Genomic DNA, 23,534 nt, shown 5'->3' with positions numbered 1-23,534 from the left:
GTGTCATGCAGGAGCTCACAGAAAAAGACTTCCAGCACTGTTTCGAACAATGGTAAATTCGCTTGGAGCGTTGTAGGGATAGGGGAGGGGTGTATATTGAAGGTGATAATAACTAAATATGTATAAATTTAAAATAAAATGTTCAGCAATGGTCTCGTTATTTAATAGCCACACCTCGTATACATATATAAGTTGGTAGATGATCTTGTAAGTTAAGTTTGAAATCTCGGCCCATGAAAGCGAATTAATCATAATTAGACCCTAATAATTAGAAGAGATGGAGAGAGGGGGAAAACGCGCTAAAAACATTTTGGTCATTCCCTACTCAGGGGGCCCCAAAAATGTACAAAAAGTCAACTTGAAAATAAGAAACAGTCACAATGCATCCAGACTAGAAGAAAATAATTATAATAGTCCAAGTAATTGGACCAATTAATGATAAAAATTTAACCAATGAAGTTTCAGAAATTTGATATATGCAATAGGAACCATCACTTGTGAATATAGGGTGAAGAGATTGTAGTAAATGTTGTTAGTTTCAAGTCATTAGTCGGGCGTTCAGGATGTCGTTAGTGAATAGGACCAGCTACCGTTGGTGGATATAACTATCCGAGTGGGGAAGTCATGCTAGAGGATGGGGTATCAAGGACAATATGTATACGCTATCCAACTGGCCAACTGTGGCACAGAATGGGACACTCCTTGGGTCTAGGTAGACCATCAAATCTCGCAGTCAGCATACGAAATGGTATCACCCTTAATGTGTGGCAGACATTGTTCTACAACCTGACCAACACCTGGACTATCATTAATGGGGCAACCATAGCAACGGCCAAAGCTGTTGCCAGTTGACAGCAGTAGCATGCTAATCTGTTCGGCAGCCCATCTAGATAACTAATACAGATGTGCTTTGTATTCAAATGTGAAATTATTGACACAAAAGCACTTTACAGAAGTATTTTTAGTCTCATGCATTTTATTGATTCGCGGCCACATTGACCGCACCTCTTAATTCCCTAAGATAATCTATTATGATCGGCCGAAACCCAAAACCATCATCAAGATTTAAGTTAGAAATCCCTGTTTTCAGTGACCGATAATTAATTTTATGGAGTGAATGATATGTTTTTCTAATATTTATAATGTATATATGTTTTTCTAAGGTATATACATATATGTTTATGATTATTTAAGGCAAACTCAATACAATTTGTATGGGAGAACATCCATTTAAGCAGATAAATAGAATCGATGATAGAACTTACTGAATCCAAAATCGTGAAAAGAAATTAAAATATCATTTACATGGCGGACAAAGAACCTAGCGCTCCTGGTGGGTAATAAGGAAAACTTATAAGCACATTCTGAGATATGAAAAATGGTAACAATTTTAAATTCAAAGAATACTAACTTATGAAATTATTTAAATTGAATAGAAAAATTAATAAATTTAAAATTTACTGATAGTTTGAAGCTTTGAAAGTGACGCTTTGAAATATTAAGAATAAAAACACGAATCAGGAGAAAATTAAACTGCAATCTGTGAAGTATTAATTTGTTTAATTTAAGTGATTAATTATAAAGTTAATAATTAGTCAAAATTTATAAATTTCAATGAAAATTTAATAAAGTCCTACCTTCTAAAATCATGGCTTGCCCTGAACAGATCTCCAAACCAGCATAGAGCACTTAATTTATTACACTAACTTACTAATAAATAACCACAGTGTAAGCAATAAACATGATCAAAACACTCATTAAGAATAACTTAAAGACAAATTATTAAAAAGTTACACTTGAAAACTATAATAATACACAATAATACACCAAAAAACAGAAAATAGAACTCACGGATAAAATATGGCCGACGGGAACTGATCACACACATCACTTGATATTAAAGGCGGGCTGAAGCAGTGTGTCCAACTTAATATTTAATAGATTATTGAAACAAGTACAATATAAATACAAATGCCTTTTGAGTGTACACTAACACAAACACAACTTATCTTAGAATTGAATTGGTATAATGTTTTCTTTGTTAACTTCTAAGTAAATTGTTTCTTTATTTATACTGTCTTTCGAGAAATGTTCTAATTTCAATAAACAAAAGTAAGTTTTATTTTATTATTTTTTCTTCAAGAATTGCAACACACTCAGTCACCAATCTACTCAATAAAAAAATACTCAGTAATGCACTTTCTTATGCATTCTGCTCTCTATGACCTAACCATTCTCTTCCCTTATAGCAAACCATCACAATCTTTAATCCACCAATTTTCCTCCTAGTCCATTCCAGATGATTATCATCCAGTGGAGAGTGACACTTCTCACTTTTTCAGGTTGTTGACACACATCTCGGTTACTTACTGGCTGTTGCCAGTTAGTTCTGTTGCTTAGTGTTCTAAGAAATCGCTTGGCCTCAGTCGTCGAGCGAGATTACGCCAGATATACGAGTACATCTCTCGCCTAAAACTGTCTCAAGAAATATTGAACAAACGCGTAAATATTCTTTCAGGTAATTTGTTTTATTATTTTTTTCTCAATCTTGGTAATTATTAATGTACTCTCTACGGCTAGCATCCTTTCCTAATATTCTCGTCAGAATCTTCTGTAATTTATCGCTTCTTTTCGCCACTTTAATTTTTAATTCGTAGATGGAATCCGCCACCAAAATAAAATTATTTAATAAAAAAGAAAATTATAAATACCTGATTTGACCATCTTGATTATTCAACGGCGGTGGACTTGGACATAAGTCGCTCAGCATAAAGTCAAGATCGCTGGCCAATGAGCTCAGCAACTGTAATAATAGAAAATTTATTTCAATTTAATAATTATTGCGATTATAAATTAATATCTTTTAAGAGAAAAAGAAAAATTAGAACATTTTAAAAGGTACACAAGTTAAATAATATAGATTTTTTAAGGGAAAAAAGCCAACAAAAATACAGATCATTAGTTGCTAGATTTGATACGAATACTTGTCAAAAAGTTAGGGCATATCGTTAAAGCATTTTCATGTTTATAAAATGGATATTCTGGCATGTAATTGATGAATCATTCAATTTAGTTATTTGATACAGACTACAATATGGATCACAAATAGGGATATAACATCATTAATTTACTGACAAGTGATCAATATAATTGGAGACTATGATAAATTTTTGTTATTGTAATTATAATAATTTATTATCCTTTTAGTTGATCTTCTTTTTAAAGGATTTTATAACAAACAAAATGTGTAACTGTTTAATGAAGATTGTATTAATGAACAGCCTTATAATTTATACACTGTGGCCTTCGTACAAAGTGCCATCCTAACCTAGGTGGAAAATGTTCAAGAATAGAACCAGATACTAGGGGCGCTAATACACTTGTTAATACAATTAATGCAATATTATTGACAACAGTTACATTAATGAAATTATAACCTTTAATAACCTCTAAATTCATCCAACAACTAAAAGGCGAGTAAAATATTTATTAAAATTTATTTAAAAGGCATCATATTTGTCAATAAATTGTTGTTTGATTCCAAAATCTTTAAATTTCAACTTTAAAGTGCCAACAGAAGGTAATTCATAACCTTTCTAAATAATTTATTTAACTGAAATGTTTTCCATTAGTTGTAAGTTCAACACCATTTTATGAGTGCCTCAGAAAACTGCCAATCTCGATAAATGTAAAAGCAAATTTTCAACTAGTAAACTTTACTACAAACACTAAAGAAACTTTAATTACTGAATATTAATGGCCTCAATAAGTCTTAAAACCTGTAGCGAAGTTTATTAGGCACAGTTTTAGTAAATCTGCTACGAATTATTTTGTACTACTCCGAACTTCATTACAAGAATTTCCCTAATTAAATTAGGGAAACTAATTGGTGAATTTTCTCATTTTCCCAAGAAAGTGAAGGCGTTTAGTAATAGAAAACTTAAAGGAGTACATTTTTCAATAGAATTTTCAGGAATAGAAAATCAGTTTTAGAAAAAACGATAAATATTACGTTAGACAAGATTCCGTTATGTTCTAGTCTTGTTTCATTAAAGTTTTGCTACTAATACTTTTCTTAAAACAAGCATTCTACTTAGAGGAGATTTCAGTACCTCGGAGGTACACAACACTATGTCACATTTTTAATTTTTTTACAGGAGAGCAAATGAAAGAGTTTTTTCGCGGTTTTTTCTTACTTATAAGCCCAAAGGGAAAACAAATAAACCAAAAATTAATAATAGCAATAATAAACAAAAAATATGACTGATCTAGAAATAAAAATAAAACGAAATAACCAATATATAACAGAATTATAAATGAATAATTAACCTCCTGAACCAGCTGATAACGATAAGACCAGGCATGGCGAGCATATTTAATAAGAGGTTGACAATTTCGCGTTCCATTTAGGAAAGAAATCAGTTGTTCTCTCGTAAGTACTGAACGTCCGAGATAGAGTCTCCGGATTTCAGAAAGAATTGAGCAGTCACCAAGAAAGTGAACCACGTCCTCAATGCACCTTGAGTTACAAAGAGAACAAAGTTCAATCTCCCTAGGCAGCCATGGCGTATGATTTAAGTAGACAAGCTCACATCTTAACTTAAAGATCCAGCGGAGTTCAGTTAGAGTTAGACCCAAGGAATTATCCTCATTCAGGTGACAAAAGTTAAATGAGTGGTCAAGTTCTCTGTATAAAAGGAAGCGGGACGAGAGAGAGACGCGGTCCAGAAACCCCTGACGATGAGCTGCTTTCATCTTAATCAACAGGGAGGCTAATTGATCCTTCCATGTGAGTATGACCTTTCAATAAAAATTTGTGGTTAATTTTTTAATTTATGGATCAAAAATTGAAGAAAAAACACGTAATTAAAGTGCACATGGTGTTGAAAAAATGAATCAGCACAAAATACCAAGTGCACATAGTGTCCTTATTTCGGTGTGATTCGTGACATGGTGTTATGTTCAAAGTTTAACATATACTCGTATCTCCGTAATTATTAAGAAGAGGACATAGTGTACCATTGGAAAGATCACAAAAAATTGTATTAATAACATTAAAAAACGAAATTTTGAAAAAATGGACTTAGTGTTGTGTACCTCCGGGGTACTGATTTACACTAACTTAATTTAAGCCATTTCCAATTTCCGCTTCGCTTCATGGTCCTTGTATTAGGTTACTGTTCCGGAAGGCGGTTATTATCAAAGGAAGGCTGATAACATTTAAGTTTTATTAATTAATAAAGAGTACATTAGAGTTTAGGTGCTTTTACTATATAAGTACCATTGCTAAATGGTTTTTAATCCAGGTCAACGGCGTTTAATAAAAAGTATTTCTTAAATTCCTCTAATTTTCCGGCGGAATGAGGAAATCTGGAACTTTTTCCAAGTATCATATTCTTAAGCCACTTAAGCCACTTTGGGGTCTACTGAACTCGTAACTTGTTTAAAGTAGTTTGTGGTTCTTATTCCCCTAATCGCTCTCTTAAGTACTTCAACAGCTCCACTTCAAGTTTAGTTGTTGGGTACTATATTCAATCCTCTATTGAATCCCTGAGTGCTGAAACCTAGCGCGAAAATTCGGATTGCTTTAGCTTACAAATAGATCACACTCATGCTTGCTTGACTACAGGTTGTCTCCGCAATAAAGATGGTCTCATAATCTTAATTCATTTTTATTTCAGGGTTTTCTAACTACCGAACTGTATATAAGATCAGATTGGCTTATGAATTGGCTGTAAATTCAATTAATGTTTACCAAGAGATTGTGTTTGGAGTTATGCCTTTGGGTTCTACTAGACCCAGGAAGTGCTGCAGAGATTTCCTCAGTAAGTAACGAAGTTGAATAAGCTTCTTGGTCAGGATTAAGCTTGCTCCTAGTTTTATCACACGATAGTCTGTTTAATGTTACACGATGAATCATACAAATCCTTCGACTGTTTCGCTTCTTCAAAACAAATTAATATTCTCCTACTAGTTTATAATCATAGAAATTAAATAGAATCACTATCTTTAAGTCTATCAGAAGTTCCCAACAGCTGTTTCCAGAAAAGATCCAGACCAACTAAAGCCAGACTGATTGAACAAACTTATTCCTTGATTTATCAAATAATGCTCTTTACTCAACTTGTGCGGCATGTACTGTGCCTTCAAATGTGCCTCCTCTGGCCCGCAAGCCAGGTGAGCCAGGAGGTTATCAACTGCTCTCTGTTTCCGGTTCCTTTCATAACTTTTTATACTCTTCAAAACTGTGTATATGAAAATGGGGGTCAACTGCGAACCCTCACATTTGGTCGCGCGTCAGCCGCGTATGCGGGCAGGAATGTATAATCAAGTCACATATTCTGAAACTAGAGGTGACGGGCAACAAATTTTTTCTCTACCATTTTTTGCTCAGATTAACCGTTTAAGCATGAAATGCATTTGAGCCGTCTTAAAATGAACACCCTCTACGAGGGCCACTACTTATATTTTGAGCCTTGGCAACACAGAGGTTGTCAGGTGCTATCTGCCGTTTCGACTTGAAAGTTTGAAATTTTTGATTATAACCTTCTTCAGAACGTTTTGTTATTTGAGCGCGATTTGTGTTGTTTACAGTCACTTCAAAATTGTGTCTCAGCAAAGAAATGGAATTAACTCGTGAAAATTTTCAATGGAAAAAAACAAATGGTCGCCTGTTTTTTCGGAAAAACTGTTCATGTAGCCTTTAGAAGAACGTAGAACGGTCAATTCTGAATGGTACACAACCATTTGTTTGCCGGAAGTCTTCGATGAAATAAGGAAAACAAACAAGCGCCGTCGGATCATTCTTCATCAAGACAATGCCAGCTGTCACAGATCTCGTCTAACAACCGACTATTTGAGCACTCAAAAAATCGAATTAAAGGGGTCATCCGCCGTACAGTCCTGATTTGGCACCAAATGACTTCTTTTTTTTCTCCGAACGTCAACAATAAATTACGTGGACAACGATTTTCGTCGGCAGAAGAAGCCGTTGATGCATTCAAAAACCATGTTTTGGAGGTGTCTCAAGCGGAATGGAGAAAATGCTTTGACAAGTGGTTCGAACGCATGCAGAAGTGTATAGAACATAAAGGAGAATACTTTGAAAAACAATAAAGTCATTTTCAATGACAAATTACTGTTTTTTTTATTATTAGGCTCGAAATATAGATGGGGCCCCTCGTATAATGTAATTAAGAGTAAAATGCGTTTTGAAAGATCAAAGAGTAAATAAAATTTACAGGCTAGCACTTTGGTTAAACACAGAGAAAGGTTGTGTGGATATTGACATCAGGTTTGTTTTTTACATTTTTTAGATTTAGCTATAGATTCTATTTTAGTTATATTTTAGAATCTGTAAAAAATGAACATTTTTCGTTTGAATATACGAGAAAAGTCTTCTTTTTTTGGTTGAAATTAATAAGATTTTTGTCTTCAAAGAAAAGTTGGTATGTTAGGTTAAACATTGCTGTATAATATGCAGAGTTGTTGCGTCTCTTTAACCTTCAAAAACGTTCATGATAAAAAAATATATAAATAAAACTGTTAGAGACAAGAGCACCTCACATAAACGCCTCTCAGACACAAAGAACATAGAGAAAGGCTGCTCCATAAATCATATTAACGTTGTTTATAGCTGACATACGCGAAGCTATTTCCTTCTACCTCGTATTTCCCATACTATTCACATTTTTATACATTTATTAAAATCGCGTCTCCAAGTTCGACTATAGTACGCAGTTGGAGTTAGAGAAGGTTTTAGGGATACTGTATATAAATCTTGGAAGGTTTGTTGGAGGTTCTCCTGTATACTTGAGGGAGAATCGCGGAGAAGGATTGCTACTATGTCTTCTCAAGTAGGATGGGCTTCCGTCTCTACCTCTTCTTTTTTTTACCTCCAAACTCTCTCGCAAAAGCCCCCTTCTGTGGAGTAAGTTATGGTGAGAAAACGTTGCAGCTTGTTCTCTACCTACGTTCCAACTCGCCACCATACTTTCTAACGTTCCTCCCTGCGCAGTTTGGATAGCATCCATCATGAAGAAGCTCATAAGGTGAAGAGGGGTATCTACTTCGCAGTAAGTAGCTTACTTCACCGTCCACCACTCACTGTAATCCCTTACCTGCTTATGTAATACCGGAGATATTGCACCAGAGAAATAAGAAGTTTGAGTTCAGTTTTAGGTTGGAAGGATCTTCTTTTTTTTTAAGTGTTTCTTTACAGTGTTTCCTTTGAAAGATTACCCTTTAAACGCTCATTAAATATGCACAATATTTCCCCCTAGTTACCTGAAAATTTCCCATCATAAAAAGCTTACCGCCAGCAACAGTGGATGTAGTTTATCTTTAACGTGAGAAGTTGTTAGGGCCAAATTGATCATCCCAACTCTAGACTAAGTAAATTAACGATAGAATGAATTAATGATATTTGGTTGTCCGAAAAATAATGCAGGATTATGGTTTTAAAAAACAAAATAAAAATTAATGATTTATAACTGTTTTTATTAATCAAAATAGTCTCCATTACTTTCTATACATTTCTGCCAACGTGTGGGTAACTTTTCTCCATATCCTTTGTATAGAATTTGGAATCCTTAGAATTTATAAATTCAAAAAACGCATTTTCTAATGTTCTTTGGTCAATAAATTTTTTATTTTGTAAATAGCGGTCCAGGAGTCTAAAAAAAAAAATGGTAATCAGTAGGCGAGAGGTAGAGGTCCGGTGAGTAGGGCGGGTGTGGCAGAGTCTCTTAGCCTAGCTCCAACAATTTTCGGGGAAGCCAAACGTGAGATATGTGGCCGAGCGTTGTCATACAATAAGAATGGGCCCCTTTCGATTGACTAAAGATGGCTTCATTATTGCCAATTTCTGATGATAACGTCAATTTGGTTACAATGATGGTTTCGCCAGGATTCAAGAAGCTGTAATAATTCAGATTCAAATGAAGCCCACCAAACAGTAACCATTACCTTTTTTGAGCGTCTGCTGTTGTCGTAGAGGATTCACTTTTCATCGCAAGTCACAATTCTGGAGACAGAAAAGGATCGCTGTTGTTTCGGCAAAGAAGTTGCAGCACAAATTTCATACCGCTGACCTTTTTGGCGGTCGTTTTAATGTGTGAGGAATCCAACCTTCAAGCTTTTTCAACTTCCCAGTAGCCTTTAGATGGTATTCGACGGTTGATTTACTGACTTCGAGTTTCTCTGCCAGTTCTCGAACAGTTGTTCTGGGATTTTCTTCCACCAAAGCTAGGAGAACATCGTCATCAAGGGCAGAATTTCTTCCATGGCCTTCTTTGTCTTCAAGAGGCTCAACTCTCCATCTCGAAATCTCTGGAACCACCGTTGAACAGTGCACTCACTTATCCAGACCTTCGCCCAAGACATCGTTGATATTTCTGGCCGTTAGGGACCCCTTCCGGCCGATTTTGAACTCGTAAAACAAAATTATGCGAAAATCACGCTTTGACATCTTAGTAAAGACTGAATTATTTCCAAGTAGCAAAATGTTATAGAGGTAACATTTTTGTTTGAAAGAAGATTAATAAGTGTTTAGTACATTTATAGAAGTCAAAAGTCCAACAAACATAAACAGTTTACTATTTGAAGGGGTATTTTAAAGAAAACATAAAATCCTGCATTATTTTCCGGACAAACCAATAGAAGTAGTTAAACAAATCCTTTCCTAAACAAAAAGGTTTAAGGAGCATCAGAAAAGAAACTGCATGTCTTCCTCCAACTTTGTCCTTAGTTGGCACAATGTTCAGACAATCCCTAAAGAATTCCTAACAATGAAAAGAGGATTAATGTTTCTAGCTTCAACTAAGGATCTAGAACGTGAAATCCCCTCAGATAATAGTTGAAAGTGATGTTCACTATTTTTGTTTACCCATTCTCTTACACTACTAAAAGGGTGTTGTGATCGTACAGAATTAAATATTCGACCGGAAATATATTTGCTAAGAGGTCCCTTGAGAACGAAAAAAATTATTTTTTACAACTGTTCAGTGTGTCTGTCAATGTGTCTGTCCAGCGTAAATAAAACAGAAAAGTTTGAAAAGAAAAAAGATAGTGAAATAATAAACTCTCTTTAAAAACCAAATCTTGCACCCTAAAAATGCAGAGAAACATGGAAAATAATTTATTAATATATAAATAATATATTAATTAATATATAATTAATAGATTAATTAATATATAATTAATATATTAATTAATATATAATTAATAGATTAATTAATATATAATTAATATAGAAAATAATATAAAAAAGAAAATCTATTCAAAATGTGTCAAAATCACTTTTGGCTTTTGATATCAATGTCTAATGTACAATAGTGTATTTATTAGCTGTATAATCTCAATGTACACCAAAAGTAAAGAATTATGTTGTAAGTGCATTTAAGTTAATGGCTGTTCTCGAAGTGGTTTAATATAACTGAATTATCAAACAGCAAATTAAAGTTTTTGCTATTTATTAATTATAACTAAAAGTTCCATTAAAAACAATATAATATTCATTAATAGTATAAATATATAGTAATATTTTCCTAAAACTCTCTTATAGAGATATTCTGCTCGGTTTAGACAAGAAAGAAGGAACAATACGAGCGAAACAGAGGATGGACAAGTAAGGCAAACAAAAGAAGAATCGGATATCCTCTATTAGCCAAAGGACCTAATCACTATCCCATCAAATATTTGTTCCCTAAGAGGCATTACCTAGGAGGTGAGGTTAGATTCAGCTTCAAACCAAAGTTGGTTAGAAAGGAAAAGGGACGGAAATGCTGGAAGAGGTGAATGATGAAACGGATGTTGTGATCGTACTGAGTCAAGTTGACATATAAGGAGAAAGGATGGTGTTACACCCCCCGGGAGTAAGGGCTAATGACTGTCCACTATATTGAATAGTGAACACGAGAGGGTAGAGTAGAGCCGATGGCTATAATGACCAGGACTATACCAACCCAGACCGCACTACCCTTCTTGCATGCACTGTGTACATGGAGAGGAAACCTAGTACCATTGGCGAGGGAGAGGTTAAACCTGAATCCCCGGGAGGCGTATCACTGGTATCCCCTTAATTAACATGCGGCTCTACCCTCAGTGCAGTCCGCAGTTAAGCCGGGGGTTAGCCCAACTGGGGACATGAGAGAGCGAGCGAGAGGTAATGCTAGCACAAGGTTGCTCACAGTTTGCAAGTGATCGCATGATTGGTTCTCAATGACGTCATATATTTAACTAAAACTCAAAACAACACCAGATCTCGCTTGTACGTATGTATATATACACGGTCCTTTCTTTTGTATTACGTTGTAATCTTTTTTCATTCGGTTAAACCTTGTTTTAATTACCTATTCCTTGAATGTCGGACTTTATTTTTGTGGACAAATTTCATTAATCAAAGTATAGAGTAACTATCCAAACTTTAAACTGATTCAGTTCTAACTAGAATCAGTACATTCGGATTTTTATTGGTCTTGTAGAGTCATTGTATGTCTAACAAACCAAATATGTTTGCAATAAGATTCATTTGCGTCCTTCCCAAGAGCCAAACCTAAGCTTTAAGGTTTACAATAAGTTGTACATGATATACAGTGCCGAACAAAAGTCTACATACGCCACAATATTTCGGGAATTTTCAAAACAAAGAATTATTAGAGTAAAAAAGGTGATTTAAACATTTCTAACTATTGTTACTAAAAATATATATGAGAGATGAAGAGACCTCTGCCATCTCCCATTGCATATAAATAAAAATATCGGAGTTCATGCCTGAACAAAAGTCCACACACAGAATTGATAAATTCAATATTACAATAATACTTACTAGTTAGGGTAAATCTTAATATTTACAAATTTATTAGTTTTAGTTGGAACGTGAATATAGGCGGATCTGAGTTATTTAAGAATTTATTATTATTTAAAATGGTTCACCAAAGATAGGAAATTCCTGTGTCAGAACGCAGATTAATAGTTAAATTAAATTAATCAAGGATTTTCATATCGTAACATTGCAAACATTATTCAAAGAAGCCACGCGAGATATCCTTTCCGACCGAGATAAAAGACAAATTTTCAGGGTGTATGCAGACTTTTGTTCCGCACTGTATACTTGAAAATGATCAGATATTATTATTCTAATGGCAGGAAGATGAGATAAATGTTGAAAATAATTTAAAAACCGTAAAAACTCAGAGATAATCTCGGAATTTTGACCCGATTGGCAGGTATTGTGGTCAAATGGCAAAAGAAATTTATTCCAAAAGCTTAAGATTTGTACCAATTCGTAAACCAAACAAAGGAGACAGTGTCCCAGGTAAAGTAAAGTAATTGCCTATTTTATTCAGGCGGGCTTTAGGTCCAACTACCACCAATTAGGTGTCGTGGACGGAGGCGACTAGCAAACATACTTAACTGTAAATTTCTCATATTAAATAAAATCCAAGGACTAGACCGGGAATCGAACCCAGTACCACAATACATATTAGCTTTAAGCAAAGACCTGTGTCCTAAGTTGTACATAAATACCAGTACATTACCAGACATTGAGTCTAAATTCAATAGTTAGGGCTATACATGCCAGTTTGTCCAGCCATTATAACACTCTTATCTAGTTCAATATTCAATACTTAATAGTATTAATTATTACTAATAGTATTAATTATAATAATTAGTGTAGGCAGCTTTTGTTGTTTTAGTCCTTAAATCAATTAATCTAAACTGTTCTTAAGGTCTATATCCCAAGTCCTTAGTCAATAATTATACATCTTAAAATAAATTCCGCTCATGCCAAACTACGTAGCTGTTATAATAGTGCATCAATCACACAGCCAAACTAAAACATCAAACCGAGGAGGATCGAAGAAAACATTTAAAAGAAATTTATACAAGAACTAAGAGTTTTTTCTATCAGGATAGGCCAAAAAAAAGAAGACCATATACCCAACTTGTATCCAAATACGAGGGTCGTTTGAAAAGTCCGTGCAAAAATAAAAACTACTTAATTTTTTGGGGTAAACCTTTTTTATTTTTCAACATAGTCTCCTTTTAGGCTTATACACTTCGTCCAACGCTGCTCTAGTTTGTTGATCCCTTCCGAATAATAGGATTTGTCCAAGTCTGAAAAATAGCCATTCGTTTCTGCAATCACCTCCTCGTTTGAATAAAATCTTTTTCCCGCCAGCCATTTCTTCATATTGGGGAAGAAATAGTAGTCCGAGGGAGCCAAGTCTGGAGAATAGGGGGGATGTGAAACGAGTTGGAACCCTATTTCCATTAATTTTGCGACCACAACTGCTGAGGTGTGAGCTGGTGCGTTGTCGTGATGGAAAAGGACTATTTTGTGGGCCAATCGTGGGCGTTTTTCTTGCAGCTCGGTTTTCAAACGGCCCAATAACGATGAATAATATGCACCTGTAATAGTTTTACCCTTTTCCAGATAGTCGATGAGGATTATTCCTTACAAATCCCAAAAGACCGTCGCCATGATCTTTCCGGCCGAAGGAACGGTCTTCGCCTTTTTTGGCGCAGATTCCCCCTTGGTAACCCATTGTTTAGATTGTTCTTTGGTCTCAGGAGTGTAGTGATGTGTCCATGTTTCATCCACAGTGACGAAACGACGCTTAAAGTCATGCGGATTCTTCTGGAACAGCTGCAAACCGTCCTTGCAACACTTCACACGATTTCGTTTTTGGTCAAGCGTGAGCAATCGCGGCACCCATCTTGCGGATAGCTTTGTCATGTCCAAATGTTGATGCAAAATATTATGTACCCGTTCATTCGAGATGCCCACAGCACTAGCAATCTCACGCACCTTCACTCTTCTGTCATCCATCACAAAATCCATGATATAATCAATGATTTCTAGAGTAGTAACCTCAACAGGGCGTCCAGAACGTTCAGCGTCACTTGTGCCCATATGGCCACTCCGAAAATTTTGAAACCACTTATAAACTGTTCTAATCGAAGGTGCAGAGTCACCATAATGTTTATCAAGCTTCTCTTTAGTCTCCTGAGGCGTTTTGCCTTTCATAAAGTAGTGTTTAATCAACACACGAAATTCTTTTTCGTCCATTTTTTGAAAATCACTCGACTTCCTCGATTCAAACGAATGCCAAACACAAAGAAATAGACCGATCTGGCTGAAACTTGGTGTGTGTTCTTCCAATAGATGCTACTAACTAAACATAACCTCGATACGCGCCAGTGGTGCTATCTCTCTGACTTTGCACGGACTTTTCAAACGACCCTCGTACGAGGGCTCAACTAGCAAACTTGCGAGACAACAAACAGCAAACTGCATAAAGCTTCAGAACTGTTGCTCTCCATATAACTAGTCTTTTTCCCAAACTTTATTTTAAAATAGATTACCAACCAGGGAATTTTCAAGTTACAGGTTGGAAGAGAGTTCACAAGTAACACTACTTGCTTCTACTTTCAAATCTCGTTTAAATTTATTAAAACCCTTTACTAGGAGGTTTAAGATCAAATGAAAACATTTAGATTCTACTGGCAAAGATGTTTTTCATGACAAAATATTAAGTCACAAAATAAGAAGGCATTTGCAAAGAATATGATGCTGATTCTGATTTTTAGCGGCAACACTGCAAAATACTATGTGACTTTGTTTTTGGACAACCGAGTAAAACAAGCGTTTGTGCGTACAAAGCTGAACTGAACTTAGATGGCATTTTATTTATAGAAAATTGTAGGACAGAAAGGACATTTATCTTGAGCTTTATCAGGGTACAAAGATTATCTGAATTTGATTGCTTCCAAAAATCGTAAAGTGTTTTCCTTAAAATATTTCAGATAAGAGTGGATGATCATGTCTAAAAAAACAAAGGAATCCAGTTATGTATTTCTGTTGAAAAAGCAAATTTGATAATTTAACAGAAGACGCTACATTTCAGCGAGAAAAAAAATGAGAATTTTGTGTAGAAATAATTATCAGAAGCCAATTTTAAAATTCAAAAAAATTGAGTGTTTACAAATTTAATGTTACAGCTGATTAATTTTTCCCTTCGTTTATTTTATGGATTAATTTAATTTTACACCTCTCAGGTGATAAAACTAGCGTACAAGGCACATTAACAGTAAACAAGGTCATTGTTGAAGGTTTCATTTAAAACATTCAACCTCAATTTGTTTAAGTGTCTAGCCAGTGTGTAGCGTACAGGAGGCCAATAGAAACATCAAATTCCTATTAACCATTATTTCTATTTAAGTTCGTCAAAAGCCTATTAGACATGATGAAATTGCGCTTTTTATTAAAGAATCGTATTTTCAAGGCTTTTTATTAAATCAAGACGGCATTCCTCAACGTAATGTGGTTTCTAGAATCTTGGTTTCGTTTTCATCATTTTAAAAAGACGTATCGAATCTGCTAGAAATCATGATCAGTTTTGTTAAAATTCTTTAAAGAAAATATTCCAATTTTTACAATTATAACAATGCAGATCCCGTGGAACTATTTCATAGGTTTTGGGCCACAAACCACTGGATCAACTTCCGTTACTTCGATAAGACACGATAATCACCGTTTTATCTAGAAAGCTATACTTTTATTTAGTTCCTTAATTTTCAACTGCCTCATAATTGGTAGTGATGCACTGTTTCAAATTGTGATTAATTACTGTGAATGTGCATAAAATGTAGGCAATAACTTTTATTAACAACATGTACGAACAGAAAATACTTATTTCAAGCGGGATTCTAAGCGAGGAGATGAAGCCACTAAATAACGTTTCAGTGTGTAATTTTAACTCGACAAAGACTCATTATTCTGGCTTTAAAAGACTGGAACTTAACAGACGGTACTAAATTCTTTCTAGACTACTTAGAAGAAGCTCGAAAAGCTCATTATATCTCGCGTATTGTATAGTAAAAAAGCCTATTTTTGTTGGCAGGCTAGTTAGGCAACTTGCTAACATACTTTACTATAAATTACTAACATAGACATAGACTTCGAGGCCTAGCCTAAGAATCGAATCTAGTACCACTATATGTAGCTTCGCGGGCCTCAACTTTCAATTGAAAACAGTAGACTTCTTTAGAATACTACTACAAAAGTGCTCTGAACTCAGGGATGATAAGATTAAAGTACAACCAAGAATTTCAACTCCTATACAGACAATATTACCCAGAAACATTACCAGCGCCCGTTCTAAATATCAAACTTAACCCTCATCACTGATTTCCAAATTTCTTTTTGTAAAATTAATTAAAAACCGCCAAAAAATAAATAAATATCCATGACTCCAACCATCCCAACTCATTCACAATCCCAAAGAATCCTCCTAAGAGACTGATGACCCATTTCCTTCTAACCAGCAATTTGAACATCTGAAGGAGTTCTTCCAATGGGAGACATCTTCCCGCACTATCTTAAGTAATTAATATTTCAAGCACCAATATCAGATTACACTAGAGGAGAAGGAGGTAATTTGGGACGGGGCTGGAATTTGGGACACCCCAGTTTTTGTGAAACCAGTAGTGGCTATCTGTTAGTTTTTGGTGGCTTACTACTCTTTGGGGTAGGCTTTGTCTGCTGCAGAAGGCAGCGCGTTAATCGAGTGGCAGCTTTGTACAAGAGAGGACCGTCTTGATTTTGTCAATGCTAAAAAAGTTTTCTTAAGGTTGATTTTCCTCTGCTTTTGGTTAATACCGAGGAAATTTAGAATAATTTCCCTTAGACATTAAAAATGTTGGAAGTTGAGAGTTTTAAATGCCAGTATTATGGATTTCAAATATGAATGTATATTGGGGAAAAAAATGAGGTTATATTTTAAGCAGTGTATGGTGGTATTAAGGGACAGCGTTGTCTGCCAAGCAAGTGTAAAAAGTGGCACTGAGGACGAAACTAGTGTCTTATAAATATATTTTTTTTTTACAGGGTACTATAAAGGGCCTAAAAAGATCATTTCAAAGATTTCTTGACATTTCTCGAAGAAAACTGATTACTTTTTCTGAAAACTCAATATGGCACCACGACAGACTTTTTCATTGTAACTCCAGACTCCTTGCTGTGGTCCATTCAGGACTCCAAATTTACAAAGACAAATAATGTATGCCTAAGATTTTACTTCAGAGTAGATTTTAAATTCAGTAGTGTTCAAAATATGCAAGGTAAAAAAAGACCTCCTTCTCATCTACTTTTCGCTCAGTTTAGAACGTATAAATAAAAGTTTGATTCAAAGCCCCTAATAGCTTATGTACGATATAATAATGTACAGACATAAATGTATATTAAAGTATTAAACCAACATAATAAAATTTATTAGTTCCAGTAAAGCACAAAAAGTAAATAAATGGAAGGAACGAAAAGTATTTAAAATATTTCATAAAATCAGTTAAGGGTAAAATATTAAATTCTTTTGGTGTATAATGAAATATGGTACAGACGAGAGGGTAGATACCATGGTTCTGCCACCGCATAACCCTCCTTCCGCCTGGCTTTACTACGGTCCCTAATAAACTCATACAAAACTGTAAACCTTAAACAATAACTTCAAAATCAATATTTACCTTTATTCAGTCTAGTTGAATAATTTAATACACTTCAAAGGTGCAATATATTCAGATGTTAGTAAGCTGTAGAATAATTCATTTTTGTGCCAATCTTTGATTTTATACGTTGTAGTATGCATTGTTTTCTCCCAATTTGGCCGGTTTTGGATTTTTACCCAACATCAGATGTAAGTCATCAGTTTGGGTTGGGCTAATTCATCAATTAGCTTATTATTGTGCCTTGGGCACAATCACAGAACAAGAAACTATAAGTTTTGAATTATTAAAAACTAAATTCACATCAAAACATCAACTTTTGTAACGATGAAACCTTTTGTGAATGGGAAATTGATTTGAGGTTACTATGGATGCGCTCAAACAAGCCTTTGTACAGTCCAACAACAAAATACTCTTCAAGTTCAAATGCTCGATCCATTCTCGCAATAATAGATCTCGTTCCTCTGATCTCTGTATTCCCCACACCGTATTTCATCCTTTGGCAAATCCTTCTTAATTCGCGCTACCTCTCTCTGGAACTCCTTACCTTTATCTGTCCGCCATGCTCCTACCCTTTCCATCTTTAAATCCCTTCTGTTCAATTATCTCCTTTCTAAGAGGGTCGTTTGAAAAGTCCGTGCAAAAATAAAAACTACTTAATTTTTGGGGGTAAACCTTTTTTATTTTTCAACACAGTCTCCTTTTAGGCTTATACACTTCGTCCAACGCTGCTCTAGTTTGTTGATCCCTTCAGAATAATAGGATTTGTCCAAGTCTGAAAAATAGCCATTCGTTTCTGCAATCACCTCCTCGTTTGAATAAAATCTTTTTCCCGCCAGCCATTTCTTCATATTGGGGAAGAAATAGTAGTCCGAGGGAGCCAAGTCTGGAGAATAGGGGGGATGTGAAACGAGTTGGAACCCTATTTCCATTAATTTTGCGACCACAACTGCTGAGGTGTGAGCTGGTGCGTTGTCGTGATGGAAAAGGACTTTTTTGTGGGCCAATCGTGGGCGTTTTTCTTGCAGCTCGGTTTTCAAACGGTCCAATAACGATGAATAATATGCACCTGTAATAGTTTTACCCTTTTCCAGATAGTCGATGAGGATTATTCCTTGCGAATCCCAAAAGACAGTCGCCATAATCTTTCCGGCCGAAGGAACGGTCTTCGCCTTTTTTGGCGCGCAAATTCCCCCTTGGTAACCCATTGTTTAGATTGTTCTTTGGTCTCAGGAGTGTAGTGATGTATCCATGTTTCATCCACAGTGACGAAACGACGCTTAAAGTCCTGCGGATTCTTCTGGAACAGCTGCAAACCGTCCTTGCAACACTTCACACGATTTCGTTTTTGGTCAAGCGTGAGCAATCGCGGCACCCATCTTGCGGATAGCTTTGTCATGTCCAAATGTTGATGCAAAATATTATGTACCCGTTCATTCGAGATGCCCACAGCACTAGCAATCTCACGCACCTTCACTCTTCTGTCATCCATCACCATATCATGGATTTTATCAATGATTTCTGGAGTAGTAACCTCAACAGGGCGTCCAGAACGTTCAGCGTCACTTGTGCCCATATGGCCACTCTGAAAATTTTGAAACCACTTATAAACTGTTCTAATCGAAGGTGCAGAGTCACCATAATGTTTATCAAGCTTCTCTTTAGTCCCCTGAGGCGTTTTGCCTTTCATGAAGTAGTGTTTAATCAACGCACGAAATTCTTTTTCGTCCATTTTTTGAAAATCACTCGACTTCCTCGATTCAAACGAATGCCAAACACAAAGAAATAGACCGATCTGGCTGAAACTTGGTGTGTGTTCTTCCAAGAGATGCTACTAACTAAACATAACCTCGATACGCGCCAGTGCTGCTATCTCTCTAACTTTGCACGGACTTTTCAAACGACCCTCGTACTCAGCTTCCTACGAAATTATAATTGAATGCATTTATTTCCTTAATTTTAATTTTATAATTGTATATAAATATCTGAAATACAGGCCAAACCAACAGGGCCTCCAATTGTACATGTTTTTACTCTAAGGGGACAATAGTCCCAGGATAATAAATTTATTTTCATTTCATTCATTCAAAGTAACTTGAGGAAACTTTAATGGCGGAGATTAATGAACGTATTTTCTGACTATGGAACAATTAAAAATAAAATGTGTAGTTACAGAAAGGTATTCCATTTGAACACATGACATTCATAAAAAATCATAGTAACTATTTAGTAATAAAATTTACGAGAAAGTAATTCCTTTAGTTGTAATTACTCACGAAGTAATGTACAGAATACAGTTGCCTTAATTACCTTCATCATGAATATTTCAGCACCCAGTGCGACAAACAGGGATACATATTAGAGAGCTAGGATGTAATTATGCTGCAGATAAACTCACTGCTACATTATGAATCGCTGGGCAATGTCAAACAGATCTACTGCGCCTTATTACATATGTTAGCTCTAATATCATAAACTGGATAAACTGAATATAATTACTTTATCATGGATAAAAATATTTTTCTTTCGTCACAATTATTGTAATCTTCAAATTTCTTTCGTGCACTTATAGACTGTCGTCTGAATGGAGGCGGGATAAAACCAAGATGGTTTATGCCACCTAAATAAGATGGATGAACTACAGTACAACCTCGATTAACCGGGCTGACCTCCGGCTATACCCACCCCGGAAATCAGAAATCCCGGTTAAACCGAATACACAGTGTTACATAGTAATACATTACTGTTTCATCCCAGAGATTATTTTTTACATACATATTTTTTGTCTCGAACAGTTTGCTCTCCAATACCGTATTGGAGAGCAATATTTTTTTACATTTGATCTTTTTTTGGAAATTTCGATGATGTGGATTTTATCTTCGATAGATAAACAAATACGTTTACGTTTAGCACCAGTTCTCTTAACGGATTCCATTGCGTAAGTGAAATAAAAATTCGACCGAAAGGGCAAACGAAAGATGTTTACTGTAGGACGAACTGATTAACACTGAAGACTAGCTTGAGATTAGGCTGCTCTCTGGGAAGATTAAAATAATGCCGGTAATTATCCATAAAAATATTACATATAACCGTGAACTTGAAAATCAACCATTTACGACACGTAAATCCCATGATCTTTTGTAAGACCGTAGTAAAACCCAAGAAATTCAGTACTAATTGCACCATATTTTGGATTTTTACATACATACATACATAATGACCCTTCAAGAAAATCAGGTATAAAAGAGTTGCTGCCACGTCTACAATTATGTTACATCGGAAAACAAAAAATTCTCCTGTCGCCACCAAAAATTAACTTTTGTTTCAGCACCGATCCAGGTGTTTTTATGATGACTCAACATGATTCCGGTTAATCCGAATCCCGCGGTTAACCGAGGGCCGGTTAATCGAGGTTGTACTGTATTTTGTCAATAATCTTCGATTCTTAGGACTCTCTTACTGTGGGTGTTGTACCAAATAGCAAAGCTTTCCGCATAGTGACAAAAACCTTCTTTCAAGAGCGATTCCTATAGTTGAAGGCGGAGGTTCGGAATCGTCTAGTAAGATGATTGTTTCTATTAATGGTACTTCAAATTCGCTGCTTTTGATCAAAAGTTAAATGAGCACAGGGGACTTTAAAACGCATATTTACGAGGAAAAATCAATTTTGCAAATATTAGCACGATCGCTGTACTTTTCTTATCTAGATTGCAGGAAAAAATGTAAAGGTAATTGGATAAATTAGATGTTTGTGACAAAATATATGTACAGGTTGTTCATTTTAAGACGGCTTAAATGCATTTCATGCTTAAACGGTTAATCTGAGCAAAAAATGGTAGAGGAAAAATTTGTTGCCCGTCACCTCTAGTTTTAGAATCTGTGACTTGATTTTAGATTCCTGCCCGCATAAACGGCTGACGCGCGACCAAAAATGAGAAATCGCAGTTGACCCCCATTTTCATATGCATAGTTTTAAAGAATTTAAAAAGTTATAAAAGAAACCAGAAACCGCAATTCGATATCTTCAAAATTAAAGGAGCTAGGCCATTTGAAAATCTGGTATTTATTAAACATATTTCAATTTTTTAACTTGTTATCAAAGAGAAAGAAGAGCACGCGATAGGTCATTTTTATGTATTTTTCCATTCCCTTTCTACTAAAAATTTTGCAAAGGCAGAAAAGCTAGTATTTTTGTTAATATCGGGAAATAAGTCGTTTTCCGAGTGATTTTTCTAAGAAAATTCAAATGTTAAGAGCTTTCGATGTTCTCAAGCATACATAAAATGGCTAAAATTTAATTTTACATCTGTTACGGACAAGAAGATTTAATAATTATTTGGTAATTTTAGGAGAGTTGCGTTTAATTACCAAAAAAATTGGAAACCACCTGCCACATATTTAAGTGATCAATATCTTTCATGTAAAGGATCAAACTTATTCCTCAATTTATCAAATAATGCACTTTACGCAACTTATGCAGCATGTACTGCGCCTTCAAAGGTGTCTCCTCAGATACAGAGAGCAGTTAACCTCCTGGCTAACCTGGCTTGCGAGCATTTGAAATGCCTTTGAGCCGTCTTAAAATGAACACCCTGTTTAAAAGAGATGATCACTGAATTCAATTAGAATCTTTGACAAGATTTGTAAAGATGTATTGTTCCTTTTTTCTATTATTAAATAAATATTTAGACATTTTTGTTTTTCTTAAGCAGAGAGAACTTAAAGGTAGAAGAGAAATTTAAAGTAAGTTTCAAGTAACCTGAAAGTATTTGCATAGTTGAAGATATATATGTATAAAGACTGAAGCGGATTAAGACCTACTCATTATGATAAAATTATGGAGATTAGTTTAGTGAAGGATGATGGCGATGAAGAGAGAATACTCTATGCTAATCTGGTTCTAGGCAAACACCTGACGGCCAACAGTTAGCATCAACAAACCCCAGCTGTTTATCATACTACAGCATCAGTTATATTTCCCAGATCCTAATTAAACAGTCGGCTCCATATGGCTATCGTTATACTTTTGAAACGTTTTGTGAAAATGGAGCAGATCTTTGGTATAAGACTCAATTTCATTTAGAATAAAAAAGTGCACTCTGTTTGCTTCAAGATGGAACTATATTTTCCACTTAAAATTTTCTACTTGAGTTTAAATAATATCAAAATTAGGTAGTATCTCCGTGATAGAGACTTAAATACAGAATGCTCCAAATTAAATTTAATTAGAATTTCTCCAGTTTAATCAAGGCACAAAATTTTAAAGCATGATGAACAAACTAATAAGCGTAATAAGGTGAATCTGCTACTTTGCAGTGAAATGAGAGATTGCGTGTTGCCATTCTCTGGCCACTGAGGGGAAGACTGGGACCAACCTGTCAATAGAATAACTCTCCTTCGCCAAACACAAACCTCGAATGAGAAGTAAGTAGCCACTGACAGCCTGTGATCAACTTTCTTCGTCGGTCCATAGCGCTAATCTGAACTTCATGATCTTAAAATCACGCTTCTTTATTTCCGCTGCATTGCATATCCTCCTCAGCTTTTTGCTGTGACTTCCTGGCTCTCTACAGCGATTTGTACAATCATTCCTTCCTGAGGTAGCAACGTTACAAACGCAAAATGAGCTACACAGTAGATAACCTCTGCCTCCTTACAAATATACCACCACTTGGGCCAGCCACTCTTCTGATGGTAAACCCAATGTGAAGTTTCGACTTAAAGGCTGAAAACTTAAATAAGAAAACATAATGAAAAAGCTTTTCCAAATAGAGGTAAATTCCTTGAAAGTACCGAAATCAAAGCATAATAAGTTTAGATGAACTTATTTAAACCGACATTTTCAATTCACTTATTTACTATACATAATAAATGTGAAATAAGCAGTTTTTTACTTAATGAGTGGTAATTTTTTTTAAAGCTAAGAAATGACGTAAGACAGAAAGGAAAGAAAAGCTCGTAAGAAGTTTATATAATTTTGTTTTAATTAATTTAAATTTATTATTTTGCATATTTTTATATCTGGCATT

The 23,534-nt window shown here is 35.2% G+C and overlaps 1 protein-coding gene across 6 annotated transcripts in view; it reads right to left on the bottom strand.

The window, feature by feature from the left end:
* The window catches only part of spri (Src homology 2 domain-containing protein sprint), a 577,619-nt gene that overhangs the window by 419,507 nt on the left and 134,578 nt on the right, over positions 1 to 23,534 (bottom strand). For all 6 annotated transcript variants that reach the window (XM_074124869.1, XM_074124867.1, XM_074124870.1 and 3 more), the window contains one exon: positions 2,712 to 2,803. In XM_074124869.1, the coding sequence (XP_073980970.1) occupies positions 2,712 to 2,803 (92 nt within the window). The remainder of the gene's footprint in view (positions 1 to 2,711; positions 2,804 to 23,534) is intronic.

Source organism: Rhodnius prolixus, unplaced genomic scaffold (genome assembly GCF_049639745.1).
Source record: "Rhodnius prolixus isolate KJV_2025 unplaced genomic scaffold, Rpr scaffold_3, whole genome shotgun sequence".
NCBI classification, from domain to species: Eukaryota; Metazoa; Arthropoda; class Insecta; order Hemiptera; family Reduviidae; genus Rhodnius; species Rhodnius prolixus.
The sequence above is the reverse complement of the archived record's forward strand: the minus strand, read 5'-3'. Positions and strand labels throughout refer to the sequence as shown.